The sequence below is a fragment of the Ammospiza caudacuta genome, chromosome 31, assembly GCF_027887145.1.
Source record: "Ammospiza caudacuta isolate bAmmCau1 chromosome 31, bAmmCau1.pri, whole genome shotgun sequence".
Lineage (NCBI taxonomy): Eukaryota > Metazoa > Chordata > Aves > Passeriformes > Passerellidae > Ammospiza > Ammospiza caudacuta.
In genome coordinates, this window is record NC_080623.1 from 4260262 (window position 1) to 4279073 (window position 18812).

Sequence of the window (18812 nt, forward strand, 5' to 3'; positions counted from 1 at the left end):
GCTCCTGACTGACAATAAATCCAAGAGCCAAAGGACGTGCACTTACTTTTTAGGAGTCGTGTCTGCCATTGTATTTTTTGTTTCCTGCCTCTGATATCCACACTGACAGGAGAGGAAACAGTACCAGCCTCGGCACTAATGAGGAAAATTGAATATAGAAATGTTATGGACTGGAAACACTTTCTTCCCGCCCTATTTCTGTGCTTTTCCAGCCATCAGGGGTTAAACACACTCAGTGACGCCACCAGGGGCTGGGGAGGGCAGATGCTCCCTCTGCCGGGTAAAAACCAGCAGAGCACACTAAGGTTTCAATTAACCACTTAATTAACCAAACTTTACCTGTGGCTCAGCTTATTAAAAAGTAAGAAGGTAAAAAACCCTGCAGAAAGGTAAAAGATGTTCTGCACTCATGATTTTTAGCACTGGCAGGTGTGTACAAGTGCCATTTAATCCACTAAAATCGACTATTATTTATTCCTGGCTGTCATATGACTTGATCCCACACAGGTATTCCCACCTGGTCACCACCACTGCAGATCTAACTTCATTAAAAATAAATAGGGACCAGCAGAATTATAATATTTTAGCGACTTTATTTACCAAGATCAAAATTTGCAACCATTAATTGTTTCAACAAATATTTACAATTCATGGAAAGCACGGACTGTTTGGAACCAACCAGCAGAACAGCATCAGCTGCTGCATCTCTTACCCTCAGGAATGAGATTTTACTCTTTAAAATCGAGATTTGAAAGTAAATCCAAACTAAGAACCTCATGATCAGTGCTTAAAGAGCGAACTTGTGTTACTGTTTAATATTCCCATGATGAAAAATCAGCTGTTCTTTCCAACACACTATTTAAGAGTACAAAAATTGACTCCTGGTGTGTCTGGCAGGACAGGTGCTTCCCTTGCTGGAGACAAGAAGAATTGGCCACCAGGTTTGCACAGTCTTAACACTTGATAGTTTTTGTTTATTATTGTTCCATCTTACAAAAGGAAAAAAGAGAACACAGTGAGGATCAGCTCCCACAGAGTTGCCAAAGCAGTTCAGAGCTGTAGGTCAAACCCTCTCCCACGTGCCAGGTTGTTACACACAGCTGAGGAAAGGTCCAATCCTCTGAGGTTCCAGGCACATTCCAGGCTGTTCAATTCTCCTGAAATTCCACCACAGAAAAGGGAAACACCAACACCTCTCCAGGAGCAGCTCCCTCAGTTTAGGACTTTCCCAACCTTATTTCTGATGGGTCACAAAGCTTTTTTTCTGACATGATGGCAACCAGGAGTCACACTCCAGCCTGGCCTAAAGGAAATGCACTGGGGCTCGTGCCCACAACAATCAGAGACTCAGGAACTTCAGGGGGAAAACAAAAATAACCTTTTCTAGCCCACTAACCAGAGACTGTGGAATGCAGATTCCTCATAGCAAAGAGCTCTGCTTGCTACAAGTCCATTCATTCCCAAAGGAGCAAAATCAAAAATCCTGCCTGACCATGGGATGAGCATTACACACCCAGGGAGGGAGCACAGCTTGGAATTCCACCCAGATCTGAGCCAGCACCACACACACGGAGCTCCAACAGCAGCACAGTCCCTGGGGTAATTCCTGCTGACAGAACTGGAAGCAGGATCCAATCCCAGCTATGGAAATGGTTGATCACTCATCCAGAGGCACTGCAGCCACCTCCAGCACCTGCCCAAACCTTGCCCAGGACCGTGTGCCCACCAGTGCCATGTCCTGCCCACCAGGCCCACAGCCAGACAGCTCTGGGGTCTCCAAGAATGGAGACTCCCCAGGTAAAGGAGTCCTGATCGTGTCAAACTTTTGATTTTCACCTGAAACAAATTTAAATTGTAGAAACTGGACTCTCTGACACAATGAGATCTAATGTGCAGATATTGTCAATTCTGGGGAGTAAAAAGCCCTAATTTCTTCCCCCCCCCCCATACTCTTTAGGATCTGCTTTTTTCTGCAAGTTGCCTACAGACATACAAAATTAATTCAAGTATCTCCTACACCAAAGAGGATCTCATTTGACTTTGTACTATCCATAAAAATATATCCTTGAAAATCTGGTTCACAAAATATTTCATTTGGTTACTAAAATGAAAGATATAAACTGTCAAAATACGTATAGAAACTCAATTTCAGGTTTTGTAAAGATCACAATTTAGCTACAAAATATACCAACCATCTCCCTGTTTGCAATATAGTATTTGCTTACAAAGGTACCATTACTTTGCAAAATAGCTCCTACCTTACAAAATTAGGCTGGAAATTGTAATTTTGCACTATTTCCAGCAATAAACCAGAGATTAGAACCTCATAACCCTTTGGTATAGATCTTTCATTTTTTACTACATCGTTTTTCTTCTATTTGGTTTCATGTTCCAAAGCCCAGGAGAATCCCCAGCCAGGACAAGCACTGAGTGTTTAATTGTAGATATGATCAGCACACAATTTAATTTTCAATGATCAATGTTTCTCATGCCCAGAACTAAGAACAAACTCTTGTGAAATTAACAACTTTGAGAAGTTTAATCTCAGAAATTCTTCAGAACTTTTGTCACCAGTCCTCGTCCCTCACACTGTGCTTTAAAATCATTGATGTGCTGAATTCTCTAAGAAAACCAACACAATTTTCTGTGCCTCAGACATTTCCAGGACCAGGCCTCTTGCTGCCTTCTGCAGATCCTTCCCCAATCTGATAAACACGGCAAACATGGAAAAAAAAAAAATCATCCCAACTTTTTAAATTGTCATCTGAGAAAGAGTAAAAACATAATTTATACCTCGAGCAAAGTATCAGCTTTTTTATCATCTGCACCTGTAAAGACCAACTTACAGGTTAAAATAAAAATATTTACAGACAAATAACTGAAGGAAAAAGGCTTGAAAAAGAGTAAGAAATCAAAACATACACTGGTTATAAACGTTACTAATAATGTCAGCTATGGCAAGGATTCTGTTTCATCCATGTTTTCTTTGTAACCAAATTTTGCCTCCCTAATTCGAGGCACTCACAGGAATTTTCAAAGAAATCTCATCACCTGCCTCGCCACACGTGACTGTCCTTCTGCTGTAGCTGCAATCTTGAATTGAGCAGTTTCCAGTTGTGCCAGCAGGAATTTTGGTGAGGTTTTCTTGTTTCCTCTTTGTACTTTGTCACCAACATGTTGTAAAGAAAATCTATAGAGTCTTTGAGCTGTGAAATCTAGGTAGAAAAGTTTCATTTTTGACCTTTCATCTAGTTTAAAAAATTCAGTATAAAAAAAAAAATTTTCTCCTCTGATATTTCACCAGTCCCCAAATGTTTTTACCTTCTCTTCTTACACACTTTTATGACAGTAAAGATCTTTCAAAGTTTTTAGCTCTTCAATTAGAGTTTTGTTCTGATTTTCCAGGACTGCCACTCGATTTTCCAAACATTTCACATACTCCTTCTTCTTCCTACGGCACTCCCGGGCAGCCTCTCTGCAACAGAGAAGCAGAGTTCTTGATTTTAGCTGTGAGATCTGTTTTCTGAATGTCACATACTGACCAACACCAGAGAGCTGGAACTGCAGTGAGGAACAAAACTGAGCCAAAACTGCCTGAGGAGAGCAGGAAATTCAGCAGGATCTGGTAACACACATGGAGCCAATCTGCAGGGGAAACCCAGTGTTGGCTTCTCCACACTGTGAGCATGTCTGGGCCACAAATTCCCATGTTTGGGTCACAATCTGCCACAATCCCAGGTGTGCCCAGGTGGGGAAGGAGGCCAAGGGCACCTGGGCTGTACCAGCCATGGTGTGGCACAGCACCAGGGTAGGGATTGCCCCCCTGTGCTGGACCCTTACTGCAAGAGAAATATGGATGGGCTGGAGCACACCCAGAGCTGGGAATGAGCTGGGGAAGGGTCTGGAGAGCTCCTGAGGAACTGGGAAAGGGGCTCAGCCTGCAGAGAAGGAGGCTCAGGGGGAACCTCCTCCCTCTCCACAACTCCCTGACACGAGGGGCAGCAGGGGCAGGGGGATCAGGCTCTGTTCCCAAGGAACAGGGACAGGATAAGAGGAAACAGCCTCAAGCTGTGCCAGGGGAGGTTCAGGTTGGACGTTAGGAGGAATTTCTTCATGGAAAGGATGGTCAGGCATTGGCAGGGAAGTCTGGAGTCCCCATCTCTGGACGTGGCACTCAGTGCTCTGGTGGAGATCTGTCCCAGGTTGGACTTTACGATCCTGGAAGTCTTTTCCAAGCCCAGTGATTGCACGTGATTAAACCCACCACCCAAACAGCTGAGGTGCCCTCACACACCTGTTCTTCATCAGCCTGATCTCCCGTTTCAGCTGTGGGTCATCTGTCTTGCTGCTCTGGGATGTCAGAGTGACAGGGGACGTCATCACCACGGTCTGGGGCAGGGAGGAGGTGGTGGGCGTGGTGCGGATCTGGTACGTCTGCATGTCCCCAGAGGCAGCTAGGGGACACAAAGGGGGCAGCGTGAGCAGGTGGCACTGACGGTGCCAGGGGTGTCACCGTGTCCCCAGGGGATAATACTCACTCTGCACCACCACCTGGTTGCTGGGCACCAGGATCTGCTGCCCATCCGAGGTCTGGGCGTACTGCAGGATGGTGGTGCCGGGCTGGGAGGCGCCGGCGTTGGCCATGGTCAGTGTCTGCAGCCCCTGCACCCCGTCTGCCCCCGGCCCCGCCAGCTGCAGCCCGTTGGCTGCGATGGCAACTGCAAGGGAAGGCACAGGGACAAGAGGATGTACAGCAGAAAATACAGGCAAATCACAGTATCCTACAATGGGTTGGGTTAGAGGGACCTTACAGCCCATCCAGTGCCACCTCTGCCATGGCAGGGACACCTCCCACTAGCCCAGGCTGCTCCAAGCCCTGGTCACTGCCAGGGATGCAGGCGCACCACAGCTTCTCTGGGCACCCTGTGCGAGGGCCTCACCCACTCACACGATGGAGGAGCAGTATGAAGCACCATGAACACCAAATGGGAACATCAAAAGAACAAATCCTAATTTTTTTTGTACCTCTCTGATACCACAGGAGCCTTTTAGTATAGCCTATAATATACATATATATAAAAATCTGTCTATCTATCTATCTATCTATCTATCTATCTATCTATCTATCTATCTATCTATCTATCATCTCTGTGTCTTTACTGATGTATTGGGTTAAATCCAGCAGAGAACACTTCTGTGTGCTCCATACCAACACCCTTAAATGTCTTAATGTGCAAAATTTAAAATTACAGAGCACTGAGTTTATCTGAAGTCTGTAGATATCAGTTACTGCTATGTACTCAATTATTGACTACTAGATAATAACCAACTTTTGTTCTTCATCTTACTCAAATACCTAATGAAATCAGTATTTTGAGGCAAGTAGAAGAAAAACTGTGAGGATGTTTTGGGTAACCTACTGTACTGTCCAGTGCTTGTCTGGTAGATGGGCGTGGGAACGGACATGGAGGCGACAGTGGAGACCCCAGGACTTTCCTCATCTCCTTTTCTATCCCGTGTGTCTTCAGAAGAAAGATCTTTCAAAATTTTTCTGTGAAAAAAGGAGTCTGACATTTGACTGCACTCCTCACTTCAGTCAAATGATACAACTGAGTAAAATCACAGCTGGTGAACATTTTGCCCTTTACAAAACCCTGCTGAGGCCAACCTCCAGTTAGTGGAGTCAAAGTTTCCTCACAGCAACGATGGCTCAGAAAGTTCAGTGCATGAACAGATTCACTGAGTGTTTCAAGGGAAAGGAAACGACCTGGAGGGCAGCAGAATACTGAAAATCATGGGAAGGGGCTGTTGGTTTGGTTTCAAATAAAACCACCAAGTGTATCACAGCCGTACCGGTAGGATGGACGACGAGCCAAGATGCCTCGAGCCTTCTGTGAGGAGCCAATGCTGTCTGAGGAGTCCTGAGAATCCTCACTCTCAGACAAGGAAGATACCTGGTGAGAAAGGGAACAGGAGCACACTGATGTACAGGGCAAACACAGAGAGCACCTGGAATCTTTTCTGTAGAAAAGGAGCAGTGGGGTTTGTTGGTGAGAATGTGAAATCCAGTGAAAACAATATTTCAGGCAGCAGCATATCAGGGAGTAAATATGCAAAGTACTATCTACAATTTTCATTATTCCACTGTGTGCTCATCCAGTTCAAAGTGTAATTTTGTCTCTGATGCTCTTTATAAGTGAACAAAATATTTACTTGCTCTTATCCGTGTGCCAGCAACAGAGTGCAGAGGAATGCACAGAGCTCTGGGAAAAGCCTCTCACTGAACTGCAGAGACAGAGCAGCCTATGATCAGCAGGGAAAAAAACCTGCTCATGTTGTACTTTGTTTTTCCCTCCACCAAGGCCACAAAGTCCATAAATTACAGAAAAGGAACGAATCCAGTCAGTGGAGACTGTGCAACCAGGGGGAGGGAAAAGGAGAGAGATTTAACAGAGACACGAGCACCAGCAAGCAGCCAGTGCAGATGCCTGAGCGCTTCCAGCAGTGACACATGTTCTCCTCTCCCTGCTCTGATCTTGCAGCAGTGACAGCTGACAGTCCCTGCCAGCTCTGCTTCTCATGGCTTATCAGTTTCGTGTGGTGTGAGGAGTGTGGGACAAGGATCAGGGACAAATTCCTGGCTTTTAGGGCAGCTCCTCCCTAGGGCAGTGGTTTCCCAGTGGAACTCCAGGTCCCCAAGGGCTCTGCAGCAGGGACTGAGAGGAGCAGGAACAGACCCACTGGAACTCCCTGAGCACCTTCTGGAAGGGATTCTTACAAAAATCTCATGGCAAGTGAGTAAGAGACACAAGCAGAGACTTGGGTACCACTGACAGGGAGTTACAGCACGAGAGCACCCAGCAGCTCATTCCCCTTCACACAGCTCCACCTTCCCAAACACTCATTTTAATCCACTACTGAATTATTCTATTATTCCCCACTCCCTTCCTTTGGGTGTCAGACCCCACCTGACTGCCAGGGCACAACTACAGAGCTGTGGATTGGATTTTTGTATAAAGGGAGGTGACATGAAATGGTTTCATTTTGACTCCACAGGTGACTTCTCACAAGGAAGAATTTCAAGCCCAAATGAGGGATCCCACAGGGCTGTCCTTGGATTGCTCACTGTCTCCTACAGCAGGGCACAGCTGGGTCAGAGAAGCCTCTCCACATCTTTCCCCATCTTCTCACCCACAGAACTGCAGATGTGGGTATTTAAAGCCGTGGTGGAGTTACCTGCACGGTTTGCACCTGAGGGGAGTGGATCACCGAGGAGGACTGAGCTGTCTGAATGACTCCCTGCACCTGGACCTGCTCTCCAGGAAGCTGAACCACTGTGAGGGGAGCAGAACCTCGGAGAGACATCTACAACACACCAAAAACCGTCAGTGAAACCTCTGTGCCACAGGACTCAGGAAGTGCAACACGTGTAGGAAAGCCATTAGCAGCTTATTTTCATTCTAATTAAGTCACAAAAGTACCTTTAAAGATGCACATTTTTAAGACATTATTTGCATATGAAAAAGGCTGAAACAGTTCGTTATTTCCTCTGGTTGGAGAAAATCAAATGTGGCATTATGTCACATAATCAAATATGTGATATTACATAACATATTAAAAACATGAAAGTGCTTCAGCTTCCTAGAGGGTTTGTAGTTTTGATGTTGAACCCCCATGAGTCTTTACACTTTAATTCAATTTATATTGTTCACATTTCCATATGTTCTCAAACAAAAAATAATTCAAGTTATACACGTAGATTCTAAGTAAATAACCACTTTTGTAATTAAATTCTTTCAGTACTTTTATTAACCTGAAATACATAAGATGAAGGGATCATTAAAATACACACAGCTCAATTTCCAATTAATGCAGTTTTGTATCATAACTCACAATATTAAGAGACAATCAGAACTTTAGATAAAAACAGATTGGGAAACCAGCCTGGAAACAAACCCCAGGACACCAGCTGATGTTCTCTCCTTTCCTTTATCTAAATTTTGCATCAAAATCCCAATTGCCTCCACAGGATAAACAGTGGATGAGCTGCTAAACATTGCTTTTTCCCAGGAAAACCCTCCTGGAAGGATTCACTCCTTCACCAGTTCTAAGGGATTCAGGTTAAAGCTCTGACATGGATGTTACCTTAGAGGAAAAATCTCAATTTGCAAGTTCATATGGTTTATTAGATTAAATATGTTCATGTTGGGCTAAAATCCAAGGGTTTCCATGGTGCTGAGCACCCAGGATTGCTGCTACTACAAAAGGAGCTGGAAATGCTTTTCCTGAGGAAAAAATGAAACCAGGCCCTCATTTTATTCCTGAGCAGCTCCTGTGGAGGACTAACCCCAAATCTGGGCTGCACTTCTGCATTGTACAAACACCAAAAAATAACTTTAAACACTTTACAATTAATTTTATGTCATCCACCATCAAACAAACACATTTTTCTTATCCTCTTTCTGCTTTTTCCTCTCTGAGTGCTTCCAAGAATGGCTCTATAGTTTGCAGCACACAGAACTGGCTCTGAACTGCCTGAAATGTTTGCTGAGATCCAGCCCAGGCTTTACCTGTTGAGCAATATGAGAGAGCTGAGCTGCCTGGAGGGTTGTACCTTGTACAGCTGAGGGCTGGGACGTAACAGAGCTGCTGCTGCTGCCCTTGTGCACCTCTTCCATCATCAGCTACGAGAAAACCAGTGAAATCCAGTTAGTAATGAGTTGGGACAGCAGACAGGTGCCCAGTTCCACCAGTGTTTTCCACCCTCAGTGCCTCATGGTTCTGGTCTCACTGGGATGTGCTGAAGGAGCTCTTTGCTCTCCAATGTTGCCATTATTTTATAATATCCAATTCCTAATATCCCATCTAACCCTCCTCTCTTTCACTTTGAAGGATGATCCAGGAAGAAAACCAAGATTCTTTATACTAAAGAATATCTTTCTCTAAGTAAGATAATTTCCAAAAATATTTTAGCCAAGCCACCAGCCAAACCTATTTTAAACTATCTGAAGGTGTATAAAAACAAACCAGGGACTGAAATCAAAGTGAACACAGTTTTGAATTTTAAGAGTCACTCTGTCTTGATGTAATGCAGTCAGCAACACTTGTCTCATGTCTAAGATTTTATATTTAACTGTTCAACGTCTTGCCAGCATCCCCCCTCGGGTTCTGGGGGATTCAGGGATGCACAAATGCAGGTTTCAGCTGGGCTGGTGGGCGGACCAGCCTGGAGCATTAGAAGCTGATGGGTGAGTGTTAAACATTTTGTCACAGAAGGTTTGAAAGTGTTGAAAGGACAGTTGCTATGAGACTGGAAATTACATTGCTTTCTGTGGAAATGTGAGTCACTGATTTTTCCCTGCTGAGCCCAACCACAGCACGCAGCCCAGTGAGGAGTCAACCCGGAGCAGAGTGCTGCTCCTGCACCCTCCCTGTCTGAGGGTGCTGCTGCAGGGCCCCCAAAAAGTCACCAAAGCAGCTTTGTAGGGAGAAAACTGATGGTGGCTGACACAGGAGACTGCGATTGATTGATTGATGGAGCAGCCCTGCTGTAAGAAAAGGCTGGGAGAACCAGGATTGTTGAGCCTGGAGCAGAGAAGGTTCAGGGAAACTGAACTGTGCCTCTCCAGAAGCTGCAAGGAGGATGGAGAGGGAGCATTTACAGGGGTCTGAGTGCCAGCACACGGGGAATGGCTCCCACTGACAGATGGCAGGGCTGGCTGGGACACTGGGCAGAATTCCTCCCTGAGAGGGTGGGCAGGGCCTGGCACAGGTGCCCAGAGAAGCTGAGGCTGCCCTGGATCCCTGGCAGTGCCCAAGGCCAGCCTGGACAGGGCTTGGGGAAGCTGGGATGGTGGAAGGTGACCCTGCCCATGGTAGGGAGATGTTCCTTAAGGTCCCTTCCAGCCAAAACAAACCCATGGTTCTGTGTCCTTTAGCCCAAACCCTCCCCAGCCAATGGTGCAGCTTCCCCATGGCTGCAAACATCAACCGCTTCAAGATTATCAGCAGAATTAATGATGAACCTGCACTGGACACAACTTTGTCTGTCCTTAACACAGTTTTAGATTTTATAAAGGAAAATTTTGCACCCTGCAAAGCGTCTCAGGTAACAAGGGTCCCTCAAACCGAAATCCAGGCAGCAGCAAAAATGACAATAAATTTCCAGTGCTACAGAAACCTCTGTTCATTTCTGTAGCACCAAACCACAGCCTGCCCTCCCTGCTCTCTGCTATTAGTTTCTCTATCTTACTGTGCCATGAAAGACTCAAAACAGGCTGCAAGAAACAGCAAAACCAATAAAACCACCCCAAAGGGAAAGCACAGAGGGTTTTGCTGACCTTTCTCTCCCTGCTGTGAAGTTCTGCTTACAGGAATAAAAGATAAAGTATTTCCCATTAGAAAGATGAATTTTGAGTTTAGTTCATCTCTGCTTGCTCTGGAATATTTTTCATCCAACATCAGTCAATAAAAAGATTTAGCAAGGATTGCAACAAGATGGAAATTCATCCTGCACCTCACAGCCTCTGGGGATGAGTGTCATGCCTTTAACTGCCTTTAACTTCATTTAGCTGGAAAACCAGGAATTTCCCCGTGGAATGGGAGGAAAACCTCAACCTGCAGAAGAATCACCAAAAAGGAGAATACCTGAGCACAGCCACCCCCTGGATAAACCTGCTCTGACAGCTGAATTTAATTTATTTAGCTGAAAGCAGGTAAAGAAAGAAGAGAAGCAACACCAAGGCTTTATTGTCCAGAGAATCGTTTTTGTCCCAATCTGTACAAACACCACTTTTTTACAACCAGACAGGTAAGGGTGATGATTTTCATAGTAAACCCAAAGTCTCCACCTCAAAAGTCATTTAACTGAAAGGATTTTGCAACAGCAGCTCATGAAATTTGCTTTAAGGAACTCCTAAAATTCTGGGCATCATCTCCCTCCAGCCAAGAAAACTCATCCTACTTCAAACCTGAGCCTCAAAACCACCTTCCTTTGGGACACAAACAGGAAAGTCACAGTCCATCGGGACACATTTCAGTTCTCAAAGTTCACAGACACCCTCCAAATACCTCAGAGTGCATGAGCCACCACACAAACCCACCAGAAACACCTGACGTGCTCAAGGAGCATCAATTAAAAAAGAAAACTTATTCCCCTACTTCCACTTATTCCCTAATTCTGGAAATTCCCTAAAGTGCTGCAGAGAGCACCAGAGGAAGAAATCAAGTTCTGTTTTGCAAACTGAGTAGAGGAAGGGTCTGAATGATGTTTCATCACTGAAACATCAGGAAGAGCCAATTGATTGTATTTTTTATAACATCAGAAATCAAGAATATTGGACACAAAATTCTATTCTCAAATAGTGACAGGAGTCAAATTCTGACATTTACAAATTGTACAAAGGGATTTCAAAACATTTTCTTAAATGATGCTTAAATAATCTTGGGGAATTTGGGGTTCTCAAAATCAGCTGCTTTCAGCAGTGAAAATATTATTTACCTAAATTTGCCATTAAGACACTTGGAGAAAATTTGCTCACCCAGAAAACTCCATTTTTTTCCTCCCAGAAATCAGTAAAAGACAGAGCAAAGGGCAGCACATCCCACCAGATGTGCCAGAGAACAAGTGAGCAGTCTCGAGTCAAGGTGCCCAGTCACTGCTCCAGATTCCATTCCCCAAACACACAAAGTTATTCCCTATAACTCCAGGAGCACTTTCCTCATAGGATTTCTCCCACTCCCCTGCACCCAGCACCAGCCTATACAGGAACATCCCCTGACAAGAGCTTCAGAAATAAACGCTGCAGCCTAAAGATGTCAATATTCTATCCGCATCAGGGATCTGATGGTTGTGAGAGAAAAATAGCCCAAAGATCATTTATACCATCATTTCTATAATTTATATCGCCCTGGATCCACCCGATCCTCACTGAGCACTGAAGTCAAGGCTCAGACACGGGTCTGGGGCAAAATTCATAGCGAACAGGTAAGGACGCCCATTAACGGCGGTGTAGTTAGCGATAAAGCCGAGTTGGTGCCCAGGCAGGCTCGGGGACTCAGCCACCGCTGCCCGGGACCGGCTGGAGCCGCGGCTACCCCCGAGCACCTTTCCCCCATCCCTGACGGGAGCGGGACCCGGGGCTCCCCGTCACCCCCCCAGAAACCTTTCCCCGTCCCGAGGGGAGCGGGCCCGGGCCCGGCAGCAGCCCCAGGCCGCGGGGCAGCGCCTCAGGCCCGGCTGCGGGGGAAACTCCCCGCGGTTTCCGCAGCGGCCGCCGCGCCGAGGCCGCGGCCTGTGCCCGTCCCCTCACGGCCCACGGGGGCGGACGCGGGGGGAGAAGCGGCGGGCGGGCCGAGGGGGACGAGGCGGCCTCCCCAGCCCGCGCTTACCTCAGAGCCCCGCAGGGCCACGCGTGGGGAGCGCCGGAGCCGCCGCCGGCTCCCGGCCCCGGTCCCGGCCCGGTCCCGCCTCAGGGAAGCGGCGCCGGCGGGGGGGGCGGGCCGCGACCATAGAGTGCGCGCCCAGGGGCCCCCGCCATAGAGCCCCAGCGGCGCGGAGCGCGCGGGCGCCGGGCTAGAGCGGCCGCCTGGAGCCGGCCCCGCCCGGGCGCACCACAGAGAGGAGGCGGCAGAGCGCCGCTGCCGGGCACGGCGCGGGAACAGCGCCCCTGCCGGCGGGAGCGCCGCGGTGCGGGCGGGAACCGCGCTCTGCGAGCGGGATCGCGACCGCCCCGGGGAAATCCCGAAATTCCCGATATTCCCGAAAATCCCGAAATTCCCAAAATTCCCGAAAATCCCGAAATTCCAGGCCCCCGCGCCCAACCGTGGGCAAAGGGCAGTGCGGCCGGGTTTGACCGGCACGTCCCGGCCGGAGTGTGGCAGGATCGTGGCCGCGATTCCTCACGGCCGGGCCGCTGGCACCGAGGGGTTTTAAGGAAGCGGCAGGTGACGGGGTTTGGTCCCTCTCTGGGTTTTTCCACAGCGGTTTTAGGATCGCAGGAAGGATTTGGGATCTGATCAGTGGCCCTCATCATGGGACGGTTCCTCAGGCATCGCTGGGGAGCACAGGAAATTCAGTGTTCCCTGTAAGGCACCAACTGCAGCCAAGTACCTCGAGGAACAGGAATCTGGTTTTTACAGGATCCTGGAATTCCTGGGGTTGAAAAATCCCGCCGAGACATGTAATCCAACCTTGTCCCCAGCCCAGAGCTCTGAGTGGTGCCTCCAGCCCTTCCTGGGCCCGCTCCATGAGTGAGGTGACCCAAACCCCCCTGGCAGTGCCAATTCCTGACCCCCTTTCCATGGGGAAATTCCTGCTGAGTCCCCCCTGAGCCCATTCCCTCTCCTCTGTCCCTGTTCCCTGGGATAAATCCCAAATCCCCCGGCTGTCCCTCCTTGTGCAGAGGCAGAAATTCCCCTGATCCCCATTTTCTCCATCTGAGCCCCTTCCCAGCTCCCTCAGGATTCTCCATCCCCTTCTCCAGCTCCACTCCCTGCTCTGATCCCCAAAAATTGATTCCCAAAACTCCAGGTACAGGACACAGCCCAGCTCCTTCACACCCACACTCCTCCATACAAAATACAAGATACTTACAAGTTCTCCCTCTGCCCAGGATCAATTTTAACCCGCGTTTTCTTCCTTAAAAATAAAATTCCTTCATGGAAACAGCGCTGGAAGGACTAAACAAGCAACCAGGCATCAATATTTATTAACACAAGACAAAGGAAACACAATCAATGCGTTAATGGGACACTGTCCAGCCAGGTGTTAAATTTAAAAATGTAACTAATCTAGTTTTAAATAAATAAAACCTTTATACATAATTACAGAATGCCGGAGTCTGGATTGGACAATGAGAAAGAGTTTGACAGAAATAAAAGCAAAAAAAAAAAAAAAAAAAAAAAGCATCTAGGGCTAAAATTGATCTGGTTTTTATAACCTTATTTTAGGACAGTTAGTAGGACACAGCTGAATTGATTTAAACCAGAAATGACTTGCAAATTCTAACAAAACGGGACACAACTGTCCTGTTCCCACAGCGTCTGCTCAGAGAAGATTCAGAAACAGTGAGACACACACAATATACTTCAGTCCAGTGGGAAGAATTCCCAGATTTTCAGTTTCACTGCAGTTAAGTTGGAACCCGAGGGGCGAGAAAAGGGAATAATGTGCCCAGTGCAACCCCAGAGCTGCAGCCACTCCAGGGGGAGAGGCTGATTTTGGGAGAAGCACCCAGCCCTGCCCACCTGACAATGTCTGGAGTGAAAGATCTTGCTTTGTTCCCAAAAAATACGGAAATTATCATCGCCAGCTACAGAGGGAGGAGCGGAATGATCTGTGGAAGGCTCGTGGCAAGTGCTGAGCAGAGCTGGGGATGGAATTTTGGGGATTGCAGAGCCCCAGCCCCATCCCTCCTCCTGCTCTCTGGGAAATGGATTTACAGAAAACTCTCAAAGCACTCAGGGAATCCACACTGAGCAGCTTCTCCTGGTCCCTGGAATGTTCTCTCGTCCCATGGGCAGTGTCCTGCAGTTCTCCAGCACACAGAAATGGAACGTGCTGGGAGATCTGGAGCACGCAGGGAACTTGCAAGATAAAACCTCAAACTGTAGGAAGCTACCAGTACCTATCCAAACCAAAAAACAAGGGGAAAAAATAAAAAAAAAATTATCAATCCAGTCACAATCAAAAATGCCATTTCAGGAATTTCACCTGCCACATTTGATGGAATTAATACACACGTGGTTTTATTTGTGAAAAATCACGAATAAAAATGAAAGACAATCCTGGAATTGGACTTAAAATCTACTTCAGCGGACAAAAAAATGTTTGTTGAAACAATTTATCTAAAGCTTCGAGTAAAGAAAAAGGTTCAAGACCACCAGATTTTCCTGGAAAGGTCACACTGGAGTGAAGCTGCTTGGGCAGGCCTGGGCTGTGCAGGAAACACAAAAATGGTGACAAAGAACATGGAAAAACAGGAATTTTCTGGCTGAAAGGGGAGAACACCCTTTATGCACTTTACACCCGAAAGAAGCTGCAGGACCAACTGTTTTAGTGTTTGGCCTGCCACTGTCCCCACTTTGTGCTCAATTTGTTAAAACTAAATATATTGTAGATTTTGTGCATATTCTGCAGTGGTTAAACACAGACAAGGTTCCAAAATGTGCCCCTGAAACCCAAAGTGTTTGCAAAGAACCTCAAGTCCAGACCTGCCACAAAACTTCCAGTTCCTATTTCCCCACTGAGTATTTTTCAAAAATATCATTTGAAAATTCTGAGTTTTAAAGCTCCTGTTTTCAGTGAGGAGCCACCAGGATGCAGCAGGAGCTTTTCAAGGACACGGCTGGGGTTTGCTCATGGATCCACTGGACTCTGTTCCAGTAACTGCCACAGGATCTTCCAAGTCCACACCACAAACCTTTTAAAAACTACCTAAAAACTTTTTTTGTGAGGTAATCTGGAACATTTTGAAAAGTTTATTTACACTGTATACCACATCTGACTCAAAAAACCCTGTTGCAGGATCTGGTAGCAGCTCCTGAAGCTTCCAAAATCATATATTAGCACCCAGAGAAGTGTAATTGCTATTAAAAGATGAAGAATTAAAAAAAAAAAAAGATAATTTTGAGTCAAAGCTCAACCACCAGCAGGAAGAGCTTGTACCTGCTGCTTTCAGGTTTCTCTTTCTTCCCATTCCCTAACGCTGGAGCTGACACAGGATGTGGAAGGCTGGGACAGCAATTTTCACAATGTTATTTAACAATGTGTTTGCCAGAATTACTGGATCCTCCAGTAAAACTGTGTCCAACTTAAACCTGGGATTCTCCCATTCTTTTGAGGAAAGCATTTTTGCTTGCTCCCAGTTTCCACTAAAGCCTGTTCACAGTAATTCTGCTGTGCCTGCAGGGAGCTGGAGGAATCCCAGAGGAATGGCACAAGCAGGGAATTCACCTGTGTGTCAGCCTAGGAATGGTTTTCCTTTCCACACCTGGTGCCACAGGATCAGGCAGAGGCTGTCCCTCAGTTCCCTCCCTGCACCGCCATTTCTCCCCAATTCCATGCTGAATTCAGCCTCCTGCAGAAAGATGTGCCTTAAAACCAAAGGGTTCTGCACACTTCTGGCCAGAATAAAGATGCAAATGAAATCAGAAACCTGGGGAAGGTGGGAGCATCTCACATTGTGTCTAAGCCAATGCCATGATGCTGAGGACCACAAAACTCACCTGTCCTTAAAAACATCAACCTTCAGCTGCCCTCGCTAGCCAAGTTAATTTTCTATCTAAGTGAATTATGTATAATAATATTTACATATTTAAAATATAGGCAAAATTCTTTTTAAATTCCAGAAATCTCTATATGAATAAGTAACTCTGATTCTGTAAGTTATTGATTTGGTCATGGCACAATTGTCAATAAGTCGTGTGATCCCGTGGGATGAACAAGCTCCAGATGCAAAGGAGATCATGGAGTAGGGAACTGCAGAACTCTGATGACCCTTTTCTTAATAGTTTATTATCTTAACTAAATAAACCCACCCCTTATAGAATCCTAACCCGGGATTAGATAAAAATACAAATATGTACAACGGGTGAAAAAGTAACACTACTGTAAAGGCCTTGGGGATTCCGTAGCTCACACACTTTCCTTCCCCCTCTGCAGTTCTCTAAAGCTCATGGTTCAGTAAACTGTTACAAACGTTTGCTGTTGCTTCTCCCACTTCCTTCACCCCACCAGGACTGAAACCCCCAGGACAGGAGGGAGGGAATGTGGCAGCAACCTCAAACTTTAGATCAAGTATTAGTAATTTTCACCAGCTTCACTCTCCACAAGCACCCTGATCACTCTGTGCTCCCATCACATGTTGTAGGCCACGTAAATGGGGTCCAGCTGATCCGCCAGGAAACTGTCCCGGAGGTGCATCCGCTGCTTCTCGCCTCGGGAATTGATGGGGATGACTCCAGGATCCACCACCACCACCACCCCCACAATCAGGTAATGCTCCTCCAGCACCACGTTGGTCACCAGAGGCACCAGATCCAGAGCCTCCTGCTCACAGCCACACAGCTCCACCACCACCACCAGCAGGTTGGTCCAGGTGAACACGGCACTGAAACGACAGAGGAAAAACAACACAAAACTGAGCTGTTGCCACAAAGATCCAAAGTTTTCAGTTCTTTACCCTTAGATGGATATCAGCTGCTTTGGGGTGTATTTCCAACCTAACTGCAACATGACTTGGTCCTGATGTGACAAAAATCAGACTTATCTCAGCACTACCTGTATGAGACAGGAACCCAAAGCTGCTGTCACTGACTCACAAATGGCACTTTACACCCCAGAGAAGGAAATCATCATCATCATCATTTCTGTGTTGAACTAAGGCTTGTCAGAAAACACAGAGTATGTTCTCATCTGCAGATGGGAAATCAGGTGTATGACCTGCACAAAACCCCCTGAATTTCCCTACATTTTTTTTCAGCTGAAACCCTGCATCTTTGCCTGAACTGCTGCATTTCAGCTGGGCTAGGGTGGCTGCACTGCTCAGGAGTGTTTTACCATTCAGCAATGCTCCTGTGGGTCCGGGACACCGAGGTCTCGATGTCGATGGGGTGGTAGCGCAGCCCCCGCAGCTCCAGGGTCTCATCCAGGGCTCCCACAACGTACAGGGCATCGTGGCGCTCTGGGGAGACAGGACAGGAGGGGGAATAAATGGAATTTTGTAAAGAAAAACTGTCTCTTGTACAAGCTAAAGAATTTCAGAATGGTTTGCATTGGAAGGGACCTTAAAGCCCATCCAGTCCCACACCTTCCACTGTCCCAGCTGCTCCAAGCCTTGTCCAGCCTGGCCTTGGGCACTGCCAGGGATGCAGGGGCAGCCCCAGCTTCTCTGGGCACCTTGTGCCAGGGTGTCACCACACTCACTGGAAGGAATTCCTTCCCAAAATCCCCTCGAACCCTGCTCTCTGGCAGTTTGAAGCTACTGCCCCTTGTCCTGGCACTCCAAGATGTCCTGTGTCCATCTTTCCTGCAGCTCCTCCAGGCACTGGAAGGCCACAATTAGATCACCCAAAGCTTCTCTTCTCCAGCCTGAAGGCAGCTCTGCAGGTGGGGTCTCACCTGAGCAGGGCAGAGGGGCAGAACCCTCCTCCTCTGCTGCCCAGGCTGGGGGCTCAGCCCGGGCTCAGGGGGTTCCTGGGGCATGTCCAGCACCTCAAACCCTTCTCCCCAGGGCTGCTCTCTCTGCTCATCACCAGCCTGGATCAAACCAGACACGCCCTTGGTTAAACCACACGAGAATCCCATGGGAATGTCCTGTCAGCTGTGCCCAGGTGAAACCCTTGGTGAGATTCCCATGGTATGCCCAGGCTGCCCGTGCCCCTGTGAGCTGTGCCCAGTGAAATCCTTGGTTAAGCCATGAGATTCCCATGGGAATGCCCAGGCTGCCCCTGCCACCTGTGCCCTTCCATGGAATGCCCAGGCTGCCCGTGTCTCTGTGAGCTGTGCCCTGCCATGGAATGCCCGGGTCCCTGTGAGCTGTGCCCTGCCATGGAAATGCCCATGCCCAGGTGCCCCTGCCCCACCTCCGCTGGCCGCCGTGAGCTCGGTGCGCCGCACGAAGCCCAGGTACCCGTGAGCTGTGCCCTGCCATGGAATGCCCAGGTACCCCGTGTGCCTGCCAGCTGTGCCCTCCCATGGAAATGCCCATGCCCAGGTGCCCCTGCCCCAGCCCCACCTCCGCTGGCTGCCGTGAGCTTGGTGCGCCGCACAAAGCCCAGGTACCCTGTGAGCTGTGCCCTGCCACGGAATG

The 18812-nt window shown here is 47.6% G+C and overlaps 2 protein-coding genes across 2 annotated transcripts in view; both read right to left on the bottom strand.

The window, feature by feature from the left end:
• Positions 1–573: 573 nt before the first annotated feature.
• ATF1 (activating transcription factor 1) lies at positions 574–12592 on the bottom strand. Its single transcript, XM_058822038.1, has 8 exons — positions 12391–12592; positions 8571–8684; positions 7237–7365; positions 5854–5954; positions 5421–5551; positions 4539–4718; positions 4295–4454; positions 574–3475 (listed from the first exon to the last, which is right to left on the bottom strand). Exons 2-8 carry the CDS (start codon positions 8679–8681, stop codon positions 3331–3333), a joined length of 957 nt encoding a protein of 318 aa, XP_058678021.1. The 5' UTR covers positions 8682–8684; positions 12391–12592; the 3' UTR covers positions 574–3330.
• Positions 12593–13877: 1285 nt separating this feature from the next.
• Positions 13878–18812, bottom strand: part of DIP2B (disco interacting protein 2 homolog B) — a 61675-nt gene continuing 56740 nt past the window's right edge. Inside the window, exons 37-38 of the mRNA XM_058822030.1 lie at positions 17561–17684; positions 13878–17111 (exon numbers count right to left, since the gene is read on the bottom strand). Of these exons, the coding sequence (XP_058678013.1) occupies positions 16859–17111; positions 17561–17684 (377 nt within the window). The 3' untranslated portion in view covers positions 13878–16858. The remainder of the gene's footprint in view (positions 17112–17560; positions 17685–18812) is intronic.

Excerpts from the sequence above, each read along its gene's own strand:
- ATF1 (XM_058822038.1), bottom strand. The coding sequence starts at position 8,681 with ATGATGGAAGAGGTGCACAAGGGCAGCAGCAGCAGCTCTGTTACGTCC. Across the intron at positions 5,955-7,236 it reads CTCAGGTGCAAACCGTGCAG|GTATCTTCCTTGTCTGAGAG; the intron begins GTAACTCCACCA and ends CTTTCTCACCAG. Across the intron at positions 5,552-5,853 it reads GCTCGTCGTCCATCCTACCG|AAAAATTTTGAAAGATCTTT; the intron begins GTACGGCTGTGA and ends CTTTTTTCACAG.